The 13,080-nt window shown below is 37.1% G+C and overlaps 1 protein-coding gene across 4 annotated transcripts in view; it reads right to left on the bottom strand.

Annotated features, from left to right (window-relative positions):
* The window catches only part of BTBD9 (BTB (POZ) domain containing 9), a 131,653-nt gene that overhangs the window by 43,709 nt on the left and 74,864 nt on the right, over window positions 1–13,080 (bottom strand). For all 4 annotated transcript variants that reach the window (XM_010581132.1, XM_010581133.1, XM_010581134.1 and 1 more), the window contains one exon: window positions 6,717–6,826. In XM_010581132.1, the coding sequence (XP_010579434.1) occupies window positions 6,717–6,826 (110 nt within the window). The remainder of the gene's footprint in view (window positions 1–6,716; window positions 6,827–13,080) is intronic.

Here is a 13,080-nt window from a genome sequence, read left to right as displayed (position 1 = left end):
TCGTTTTTTTGTCATGTTAACATCCATTAACTGCTCAGCTTTCAATTACTCCATTTTTAATGGTAAAATTGCACTCCTTCTCTACCTGAACATCTACTGAGCTGACAAAAGTTTCCTCACTACAAAGTGACAGTTAGAAAAAAGAAAGCTGAGAGCAAAGGAAGGGAAAAAAAAAAAAAAAAGAATTAGGGATGTCACTATTATTCCAGGGTTTGATTTTATTGTATTAAATTAATTAAAAGCATGTTGGGCATTTTGCTTTCATTATTTTCCACATGCCAAAAGATTTGTTAAGTCTAGTCTTTATTCAGTATATGAATTAGCACTTGTTCACTTGCTACATGGTAGAAAATATTAAGTCTACAGACTTTTCAGTTAATTAGAAGTACAGTCACAAAGTCCTGTCTCGCCTTCCACATACTCTTTCTTATTGTCTTGAGCTGAAACTTGCTGATGACATTGCTACATTTCATTTGAATCTTCAATCAAGAAATCAATCAAGAACTCAAGAAATATCAACTTCAAACAGATATAAACAGCATTTCCACTTGTTTCAGTGAAAAGCTTTCTGCAAGCCATATTTAGCTAGAAAAGAAAACCCCACTAATATTTGTCTATGTCCACCTCTCAGTTTGGATTAGAATAACTTCAGAGAAGGCTGATTTTTCAGTTGATATCTGCTAGAGCTTGTGATTTCTGATCCAAAAATTAGAATAAAAGTATTCAAGTCATTAGAACTGGCCATACTTTTAATTGCCAATCAATCGGCTCACTATCGGGCTCTTTCATTAAACATTATGCCTGAAGAAGGCTTTCAGAAATAGCAATTGTTTCAAAAGAGCCCTAGGAAGTATGCGTCCTTCATTGTGGCACTGGAAATGGGAAGAAAAGAACAAGAAAAAAAAAAAAGTGTCCTGGTTTCAGCTGGGATAGAGTTAACTGTCTTCCTAGTAGCTGGTACAGTGCTGTGTTTTGAGTTCAGTATGCAAAGGATATTGATAACACTGATGTTGTCAGTTGTTGCTAAGTAGTGTTTAGAATAAAGTCAAGGATTTTTCAGCTTCTCAAAGCCCAGCCAGCAAGAAAGCTGGAGGGGCACAACAAGTTGGCACAGGACACAGCCAGGGCACCTGACCCAAACTAGCCAACAGGGTATTCCATACCATGGGATGTCACATCTAGTATATAAACTGGGGGAGTGGGGGCGGGGGGAATCGCCGCTCGGGGACTAGCTGGGCGTCAATCGGCAGGGGGCGAGCAATTGCTTTGTGCATCACTTGTAAATGCCAATCCTTTTATTATTGCTGTTGTCATTTTATTAGTGTTATCATTATTAGTTTCTTCTTTTCTGTTCTATTAAACAGTTCTTATCTCAACCCACGAGTTGTACTTCTTTTCCCAATTTTTTCCCCCATCCCGCTGGGTGGGGGGGGAGTGAGTGAGCGGCTGCATGGTGCTTAGTTGCTGACTGGGGTTAAACTATGACAAAAAGTAACTGGAACTGTATGAACAGATCTCTGTTGAAGAATGTGTACCAGTAACTAAACTGACCACGTGGCTGTCCTTTCCTGTAGAAGGGGGGGGGGGGGGAAACCCCCGAGGATTTTAAATAATTTTAAAATTTCCAAATTTCCCAAAGGCTATGCTTGCAGCAGAGCTGACTTACATTGCTGGGTAAACCTGCATGGTTTTGAAAGAAGGCTAACCTTTTAAAACGAGAACAAACAAAATATGATAGCTTTGTGTGAAGTCAACATTAAACTAGACACAAAATAGCATCTCTCACTGCTTCCTTGGACAGAGATAGGGCAATCTTCTACTAGGAAACTGATATGACTGGTTTCTCTCTGTTATACATTTAATTTTTTTTTTTTTAAATAAGTATCTGAGAGTAAAAGACAATTGAATGATTATTTATTCATTTCATTTTTTCCCCTTTAAAACAAATTCTCTCAAGGCATTGAAGAGCACCCAAATGAAGATTCACAATGATTCATAGGTACTGAACAGCATTCCCCAGAGGGTGACCAAGGACATTCCAGTGTTTTACGTCCATCTCCTGCTCTTCTGTCATTATTCACCGTTCTCCCTTCTGTGTGTAATGTACAAGTTACAAGATAGTCTGACAGACTGAGACAGACTACAGATAAACACAACTTCATATAAAAGCCTTCTACACTGCACTCCCTATGACCTTAACCAGGCTCAAAATAGAACAGTAGGCTGGTCAAAGCCACCTGCCTGCATAGTCCTTGACTGCCCCTCAGCACTGAGTACTGATTAAAGGACTAAGTGAGGTTATAAATTTTTTCCCTTTGAGGCAGAAAAGAGGAATTATTTCCTATATTTAGGTGGGAAAAAAACCCCAACACCAAAAGAGGCATTGCATAGAAGCAGCTCCTTACCCACTGTTGTACCTTCTTGCCACCGGGCAGATTAGAAGCTTTTACAAAACATCACATCACACCAGGTACCACTTCTGCCTCCAAAGGAGTACGTCTCTTGCTTGTGAAAAATTTCATTTGTTTTGGATTCTAGATTAAATATTAATGACTAAAGACCATCCAAAATTTCAGAAGCGAAGTGCATTAAAAGCAAACACTATGCTTTTGAGATGAAAAAATATTTACATCCCTGTTAAATGAAACAGTTATGTCAATCTTGCGAATATAATATGTAGAAGTGTTAATTTACTTACACATTGAGAGATAATACTATGCCAAAAGGAAAACTACATCTCAAATCTAACACCTGTGTTAATTTCTGTCACTTACCTCATTTCACAAGACAACAAAGTGCAAACCAACACTAAAACACCAGACAGTGCTAGAAAGAGCATTTCCTGCTACTTTTACTTCAAAACTGCTACCAATGCGTTGTGTCAGTACTGCATTCTGTATTGTATAAAGTAACTGTATAAATCATATTTCATATTAACTTTTAATGTAGTATGTCAAGTTAATAATTTGTCATGAAAACGTTGTAAGTATAAACACAGCAACATAAAATTGCCGTTATCATGAAACAGTGCTTCATTTTTATTATTTGTTTACCAGCCTTCTACTCTACACTTCACAGTGACAGCCATTACATAGATACTATGTATCAGTAGTAATATATCTGATAAATTACCCTCTTTGTATATACAGCTTTCTGATCAAGTTGAATAGGTCTCAAGAAAATTAAATAAATAATTACTCTTAAATCTCCGTATAAGATCCCTAAACAAATACCTCAGTGACCTTATATCTTTGGAATGACGCTTCAGATGACAAACCCTTTGCCTATTATCTTCAGTGTTGTTTTGGTAGAAGTAAGGGTCACAAAGTCTTTCTGAAAGGACCATATGGCCTTCAAGGGCTGACCAACATTTTCTTAATAAAACAGGATATAGAAACAGCAGTTGTGTTTGTTCTAACCTAATTTAATACCATACGAGATAAACAATGAACCCAATAGTATTACCTAATACTGCTTTTCAAGGGTTGAGGATGAAAGCTTCTGTACTCGGTCAAGCTGAAAAGCAATCTACTCTGATTACCGTACTTTCATATATTTTGTGGAGCTTTCCTAACTGCTTTCAGTTCACTTTACCCTATCCAGTCACTGCTGGAATAGAAACAAACATCACAAATACTCATCAGAGCAATAAATAAATCTGTGCCAACTAATCCATTGGTAGTCATATAGATTTTTTTTTTTTACAGGAGTGGAACTGCTTGATCAAGGGAGCTAGACAACTTGCTACCTTACAGTGACTATCACAGGTATGTAAAACAAAGTACTAAATGGATATAAGGTCACTTTCCTGGGGCACGACTGTTGAGAATATTTTTGAATAAGTAATTTGATGACCATAAATTCTGGTGGAACAGCCATTGTGCCCCTGCTCCATTTCACAACTGGACTGCCGTCAACTAGTCCCAAAATCTTTCCATTTGTCCCTTTCTCACCATAAATTCTGCAGGGTCATGTATCCGACTTTTGCTGCCTCATTTACAACTGGAAGTTAGTCCACATCCCTCTTTCAATTAACTACTCCCTGAATTCCTACTCTTTTAATTTTCTATTAATTGTATTGACTACCATCCCTTCAATATGAAAAGCTGTAGAGCCCTGCAGGCCTCTCTTTGCTTATTGTAGATCACTTCAAATGACTTACACGTACAACAGTTTGATTGACCCACACTGAATGACAGCATCATTCCACTGATCACCCTGAACAACAATGGACACTTACTATTATGTAGTCCAAACCCTGTTTGCCTGTAAGATTCTGTAACTACAAAGAAAAATTTCATAAATGGATAAATTTTAATCGAGCCATATAAAGTCTCCATCCCCTAGATTATCTTTGAAACTCATGAAATGCTGAAACAGATCTAATAGTTTGCCTCACCAAAATGCTCACTAAACCACAAAACATCATTGAGCATCTGAAAGACAAGTCAATTATGGTACAAATACACTTCCACTAACAAACACGGATTCACTACCTTGCCTGCTGTTTCGACCAAAGAATCTCTGAGTTAACACACACACACAAAAAGATAATATGTTATTTAAGTCCTAAATTGAATATTTGCTAAATGACTGATAATCTTCAGTCAAATACATACAGATATATACACCATTTGTTTGCACACAGTAACTCTGATTTTGTATAAAGTTTTTAAAAATTCATAGCTGGCAGTGCTAAATACGAAACTTAGCTCAAAGGTTATAATCAAACTTGAAATATTTTGTTTCTCTGCTAACTAGATGTTGTGGTTTAACCCCAGCCTGCAGCTAAGCACCATGCAGCCGCTCACTCACTCCCCCCCACCCAGCGGGATGGGAGAGAAAATTGGGAAAAGAAGTAAAACTCATGGGTTGAGATAAGAACGGTTTAATAGAACAGAAAAGAAGAAACTAATAATGATAATGATAACACTAATAAAATGACAACAGTAATGATAAAAGGATTGGAATACACAAATGACGCACAATGCAATTGCTCACCACCTGCTGATCAACACCCAGCTAGTCCCCGAGCGGCAATTCCCCCCGCCCCCACTCCCCCAGTTTATATACTAGATGTGACATCCCATGGTATGGAATACACCGTTGGCCAGTGACGTCCCATGGTATGGAATACACCGTTGGCCAGTTTGGGTCAGGTGCCCTGGCTGTGTCCTGTGCCAACTTCTTGCGCCCCTCCAGCCTTCTTGCTGGCTGGGCTTTGAGAAGCTGAAAAATCCTTGACTTTATTCTAAACACTACTTAGCAACAACTGACAACATCAGTGTTATCAATATCCTTTGCATACTGAACTCAAAACACAGCACTGTACCAGCTACTAGGAAGACAGTTAACTCTATCCCAGCTGAAACCAGGACACTAGATTACTGAAGGTGGATGTTTTCTTTAACCACAGTTCTTCCTTATTCTATTTTCTTGTCAACTGCAATTGCAATACTACTTGCAAACTCCCTAAAACAAAGGGTAAACTTTCTATTTGCATTATGGAAGACCTTGTACATTTTGGGGCTATATAACATAAAAATTAGTAAAGTGTGATTTGTCAGGCCACTTATTCTATGCTTCTAAAAAAACATCATGAAATTACACAGCAAACCTCATGAGATCAGGTGTAACCATGTGATGCCTTTGTGTAACGCATGGGGAATGGGCTGAAGGAGTTTGGTCTCACTTTTTCACAGCTAAATATTATAGTTTTCTCAGAAAAAAATTTAAAAGAAATATGTCTTACTAAAATCTTCCCTCTCATTCTTTCTTGAAATCTGTTTACCCTTCCATCTATCATAGGTGCATTCTTAAAATTTAAAGATATGTTTAAAACCAGCATGAATTCATGAAGAATTTTGCTGAAATACTCAATTTTCATGCCAGAAGTAACAAACTGTGGGAAATCCCACCTAGACAACTACTGAAAGCTGCACAAAAGTATTCCCAATGAATTTCAGGATCTCACTCACTTGAGTTTATATGGAAGAAAGCACAGAAATCACCCTGTTTGAACTATTAAAAAAATCAATACTAAATCTTACTTTGACATATTTTATCATTCAGTATTGGTGGTCTCTTGGGGATTTCTACCTTAAGTAATTCAGTACTATGTAGAAGAACTTAAATCAGTATTATACAAGCTATTGGGAGCTCCAGAGGTAACAGAGCTCCATCAGTGCGGTGCTCTGAGAATAAGGGTAGCCAATATAGTGTTCTGCCATGGCTAAACGTGTCTATGGCTCTTTGGGGGAAAATCAACACACGAGAGTTTACCTTGAGCAGTTGGAACTAGGCTGTGTAATAGGCCCTAAATGCCCAAATCCATCTTCACTGCAATAAATAGCTCTGGTTACTCCATCCTCATTACAGAATTCAGGCTAACCTGCTGGGAGGCAAGTGCAACCATACTATGACATGCGAAGAAGAATTGGATTAGCAGCACTGAGTTACTCAATTACTGGTATCAGCAGCAGTTGATTTAATTTGAACTTTAGGATTCCTGTAACATCACTAATTAATCCACAGAACTGGAATATCAAAGGAGTCGCAAGGACTAGCCAACTAATTCTATGCTTACAGCATCATTTAACTCAAGTTAGAGATTTCAGTGTGAAAACAGAAATAGAGTAAGAGTGCAGTGACGGCCAGTCTTAAAAGGCACGTTTTCGCAATAGTTCATGTGAAAGGAAAACAGTTTTATCTCTTACCTATCAGGCCTTTCTCAAGAGTAAAGGTTTTGTTTGTGAACATGCATTCAAACGCCACAATATGGAAAACTTTGTTCACTGTGTTGTGGGTCCCAACAATTCGAATATACCTATAGGGAAAAAGAAAAAAAAAAGGTAAGTAGCACAAGTTAAGCATGACAAAATTCTATGCACTAAAATATAAATAATTCAGTTGGACTATATTGTGCAGACCTGTAAGAACCAAGCAACTGTTAAAAAAATAAAATAAGAAAAGGAGTAAAAAGAGTATAAATTTCACAGAAAGCTTGCATCTATTCAGGATGCTGGCTCCAGTACAATTTAAAAAAAAAAAAAAAAAAAAATTAAAGAGCTGTGAAATCTATCAAAAAAATCTTTCTGGACTAATTTGCCAAGAAAAGCAAAATGAAGGACCTTCTGGTTCAGAAATGGAGAAATAGCCTGTTAGTGCAAGTGTGTGCTCATGGAAGCTTTAAATAATAATTTAAAAAAATCCCTTTACTAACTACTTTTCACCACAATGAAAGATTTCATACAGCCAGGACAAACACAACAGATCAGTGAGGCTTCTCTGCAGAAGCAAAACATTAATTCCATTTTAATATGGCTGTTTCTAATTCTAACACTGGGTGTACAGGACACTGATGTCTTTGTTGTGTATCTTCTATTAATAATAACAACAAAAAAAATATCTGAACAGTCAAATGTTATGAAACAAAGCTAGCTCTGGATTTCATTCCTGGCTGTATAACTTATACTTCTAGACTCTACTTGAAAAATCAGATAGAGTTGCTCTTGAACACTGTGACCTATTCACCTTCTGTATTACCCTGGAGGCTTCACGGTCTATAAACAGCCATTAACCTTGATTCCATCTGATTCCTGCATTTTCTGAAGAGATCTGACAGTTCTTACTATAAATTTTGAAAAATCCTAAATGGAATATTGTATACCATCTCCATAAATGTTGAACAAGCAACACAGAAAACTACCTAAAACAAATACCATTACCCCACAAAATGGGTTGTACTAAATGAACTCATTCAATTAAGAAGTATCAGAATGCATGCATCTTAAGCAATATCCTCGGTCTGCAGTACAAAACAATCTTTCACTTACGTAGTATAATTATAGTTCCAACATAACAGCTGATCACCAACAGCATAATTTTGGCTTGTGTTCTTCATCATGCCAAGTTGAAAAGATACAGAGCTTTCAGTCCTGAGATTTATTTTTTTTTAAGCAATAAAAAAGCCTCATAGCTATATAGCATACTATTGTTCAACCTCCTCCTACGCTTCAAGACTTGAGTGCCTTATGAAAGAGCTCTTATAAGCAAGCCTCAATGACTGTTATTACTGATACTCATTTGTCTTTACCACAAATAGAAAAAACCTTCTAAAAAAACAATTAAAAAAAATCCACCTATTACATGCAAATGACTGCAAGGGACAACTAAGTTACTCGAATATCACGATATCGCTAAAATTGCCAAAGTTTTTGACCTCTGCTCCTTTTAGCTTATATAATAGTTTAATTTAAAAAAAAAACCCAACTACTGTAAATTTTTATTAAAATTACAAAACTGATATACGATATGCTCAAAATTTCACTTAAAAAAAATTACTTTAATTATCATGACTTGAAACAAAAAAGAATGATATGCTATTCCCTAATTAATATTAACTCACAGATCAATTAATTTTCACAGTAGCAAATTTTCTGCAAGTCATTCTATGTAGAAAAAGTAAAAGTAGCAAAACTGGAAAAAAATTTATTTTCCATAAAGAAGGTGAACCTATATTTTAAGAGTAAAGCAGAACTTAGCCCTCATTGTGCAACTGTGACAAGTGCCTGCAAAGAGCAGCGCAGGAATCTTGGTTGACAGTCAGAGAAACAGCAGTTCTTTCCCCAGACCTGCCATGTGAACCAGTCAGTTACTGCAAGGTGATACACAAAATGCCTTATTTTGGGATTCACATTATGAAGGCAAAACCGTATCAGCCTCAGTTTTTCTGAACATGCTGAGGATAATTTGTGGTGCTTTTGCAAGTGGCACAGTCAGGTACAGCCATAGTAAAAGCACAGCAGACATGCAGGAGCAAGACTCCAACGTTTCTACTTGCAAAGCTGACTCTGCAAAACTGACACTGAAGATCCACTGAAAAGATTATAATAAAATTATTCAGGGGACTAACAGTTTGCTGTTCAGAGAAGGTTAACCTGAAATTTGAAAGAATCTTTCAGTTTTAGGAGGTCTGGTAGACATCTTCAGTTAAGGGTATGTCTCCTCCTTGAAGTTACAGGCACAGACAGATTTGGGCCACTCCTCTCAGATTATTTTCTTTTTGTCAATTTGCGAGCACAGTATGAACCCTAAATACACAGGCAATGACAACAGTAAGTGTTCTGGTTCTATCCAGCATCAGAAGCACAGAATTTGACTAAACACAGGAACAATCTTGGAACATTTATAAGTGCACGTGGAGGCTGGGTCACCATAGAGGCTCCCTCGTCTCTCTCAGGCAAGAAAGGTATTGACTGAGTTGTGCTGCTTAGACAAAACACACTCCAGGCTAACCAAAAGAGCCTTACTAATGGAGATACTTTGACATATTTCTGTTATGCTTCCTTGCTTTAAAGAGTTTAGAGAATAAACAAAGTAACAATATTAATAGGAACACAAGAAGCTGCTTCATAATTAGCTTTAAAAGCTAATTTATTTAGATTTTGTGTTATGAAATTGTAAAACTAGAGCAAACTTCTTGATTTTTTTTGCTTTTTTGGTGGTTTTTTTTGGTTGTGTTTTTGTTTTTTTTAATATATCAAGAGGGTAGAAGACACAAAAGACTTGAATAGTTTGCCATGGGAAAAGCATCTTTATCATACCACACACTTAGGTTAAATAACATCTCACTCATTGGTTAGCAGACTTCTCTGCCAACAGGTAAAAAGAAACAAAGCTTATTCTTGTATGCTAAATAGCCTATCAGTTATTTTGACAATAGGTGACAATGTTTCACATTGCTGGAAAGCTGAAATTTTGTGGTAATATAAAACAAAATCCCATCCATTAAAATAATCATGCATATGTTAATCTTCTAAAGTATATTATTTCAATGTTGCGATGTTATTGCAAGGTAGAACATAATGATATGACAAACCCCATTCCTTCTCCCAAGTACAATACAAATATTTTATTCTTTCCTTATCTCTCTCAATGTAAATGATCAGCATGATTTCCTGCCTGAATCTTGCATTCTTCTACTTGGTGGAAATGAAAATAATGCAATCTTCAAACTTACTTTAAACACCCTAACTTCTAAAATCACATTCTCAGATTTTGCATAAAAATTGTAGCTTATTATTCCAGTTGATGCAAGATACTAAAGCTGCCATAGCCTAAGACTGTAAAGATAATCTTCCTTCAAACAGGGCAGAATTTATTAGAAATTCCCAGTACTGCTAGGTAAACAAGCTGTATCTGAATTTCAAATATCACCAATGAAGAGCAATATTGAATGTACATAACCTATTTCAGAAGAGTCAGATGAAGATATTGTAAATACTGAAATAGTACATCTTAATGAGAAGAACACTAAACAACAGGCTGAAAACAAAGAGTTGGTTCAGAAATATGATAGTGAGGAAAAACTGCAATGTGGACAACTTCAATACAAGCAACAAAGTCTTAATTCAAAGCATACAGATTTCAGAAATTTAAAATGCCTATTATAGCTTATGGCACACTTGAAAATGTGTAAATTTTCCCAAGCAGTTTTCTGCCAGATGGAAATGCAACTGAGTCATGATTAAAAATAAAAGTATCCTTCAGGCAATCAGACCATGTGTACCATCTCAACATTTTCCTGGAGTGATTTGTTAGCTGGACTATAAGAGTACATGCAACAAAATTAATATGAACAATTATTCGGCACATGCAACTTTGACAAATGCTTAAAACGCATGGAACGTGTTCTGTGTGATTGCTCACTAAGTTTTTAAAAAATACTGTAGTGGTTTTGGCTGGGATAGAGTTAAATTTCTTCACAGTAGCTTGTAAGGTGCCATTTTGTATTTGTGCTGAAAACAGCGTTAACACTGGGACATTTCAGTTACTGCTGAGCAGTGCTTGCACAGCGTTCAAGGCCTTTTCTGTTTCTCACCCTGTCCTGCAGGGGAGTAGGCTGGGGGTGCACAAGAAGTGAGGAGGGGACACAGCTGACCCCAACCGTCAAAAGGGATATTCCCTACAAGGATGGGGGGACATTCAGAGTGATGGTGTTTGCCTTTCCAAGTAACCATTATGCGTGATGGAGCCCTGCTTTCCTGGAGATGGCTGAACACCTGCCTGCCCATGGGAAGTGGCAAGTGAAACCCTTGTTTTGCTTTGCTTGTGTGCACAGCTTTTGCTTTACCTGTTAAACTGTCTTTATTTCAACCCACAAGTTTTCTCACTTTTACCTTTCTGATTCTCCACTATCCCACTGTGGGGGAGCGAGCAAGCAGCTGTGTGGGGCTGAGCGGCCCACCAGGGTTAGCCCACAACACCATGATACTGCTTGTGGTTCTGAATGGCAGAGCAGCAACAGGTAAAGCTTTGTTAAAAGGGCTAAGGTACAGACAATTGAGAATTAAGCACCATAAGAGCTAACAGCCTTCTGGTTCCCACAAGCAAATCTGCATCATACCTGCAAGAGTATCATACTTGGAGATAACGAGGTAACATTGACAGAGATGAGATCAGTGAGCAGGCTCTGTATACAACTGTCTACAGCAAACTAGGAAGAAAATGCTCAGGCCAGACGTACATTTGAAAATCCATCTTTGTCTCCATCAAGCGTAGGGAGATCCTTCTGTCAGCTTGGACTCCAAAGCTGGGACCCTTTTCTGCAGAACCACTGTGAATACTGGTGCTGATAATCCCTCTTTATATAATGATCTGTTCTATAGGGCATTTTCTCAGAAAGAGGTTGAAATTCAACTCCTTTTTTTAACAGGACTTCAAACAGAAGGAGAGCTCCCTAACCATAGGGAGCCAGGCTAGACTGTGACACAATGTCCTCTCCTGCTGTGCTATGCACAGCAGACAAGGTGTGAGACCACTCGGTGAATCAGAGAAAAGTATCCAACAGCTCCTCACTCAGGAACCGTAGTTCACATCCTGCCCTCTCTAAAGGCTCTTATTATGAAATCACTATATTATAAAACACCATCAAAATATCAAAGGATACTTAATTAGGACTGCAGGAGTGAACAATTTCAGTAACCATGTATCTTTCAGAGTCTAACTTTGGAAGTTTAACTGTTCTAACATTTGCTTTCTATTTACATATTTATACAAAAACTATATCCCATAAGAAAACAAATAAATCTTGGTTAACTTAATATTTTCTGTCTTGCAACTAAGGGAAAAAGAAACAAGCAGTTGCGTAATTGGAAGTGCTGGAGCAAATTATTTCTTCACTATCTGTACGCTATGAACAATATATCAACTCATATGGAAATAAAATAAAACCTCTAACTGCATAATAAAACATTTGATTTGATCTTGATTCTTTTAGATACTTAAGAATAAGGTGAAACTTCGCATAGTTTTGCAATTACTTTTCATCTGTTCAAGTAGCGAGAACAAATACATTCACCTCTAAGATGAGTGGTATTCTCCCACCTCCAACACTACCTGCTTGCAATTATTGTAGTCCTCTAAATCAGAAAAAACAGGAAACAAACTAAATATCATATTTTTAACAGACATTTCCTGAAATACAAGTATCTTTTGTGCTGATTAAGTCAACATAAATGTGTATACTAATTATTTTTGATAGCCACACAGAGTCATTCTTCAGTAAGTTCCTGTGCTTGGCAAGCATGTCATTAATTAAAGAGGACCACTGACCAGACTTACTTACGCATGCTGAATTATAAGATAATTTAAAAGCTTTGATTATGACAAGATGGAAGGGGTAAAAAGCAGCAGAAAGCCCAAACCCTAAATGAAAAGAAAAAATTTAGAGCACCTTGTTAGTGGGTGACACAAGCCTAGGCAAACCTGATTAATCTGAGACATAGGAATGATGAAGAATTAACTCTATAATCAAAATCCTAGTGCCACACTATGAATTTTAATTATATTGCTCACTGAGGAAGAGACATGGCAGACAAAAAAAAATGAGGAGGACAGACATTACAAACACTACAGGCAGTTTTTCCAGTGAAATTAGAAATTGTTCGCTTTCCTGTCAAGAACAAAGCAGCTTTATACAACACAAAGTTATCTATAAATCTTTGTGTGATAGCAGAGTAAAAGAATCACAATTCAAGGGGCTAGACTAGCTCCTCTGTCAATGGAATTTAGACTCAA

This window comes from Haliaeetus leucocephalus, unplaced genomic scaffold (genome assembly GCF_000737465.1).
Source record: "Haliaeetus leucocephalus isolate CR32 unplaced genomic scaffold, Haliaeetus_leucocephalus-4.0 Scaffold752, whole genome shotgun sequence".
NCBI classification, from domain to species: domain Eukaryota; kingdom Metazoa; phylum Chordata; class Aves; order Accipitriformes; family Accipitridae; genus Haliaeetus; species Haliaeetus leucocephalus.
This window is presented reverse-complemented; position numbering and strand designations above follow the sequence as displayed.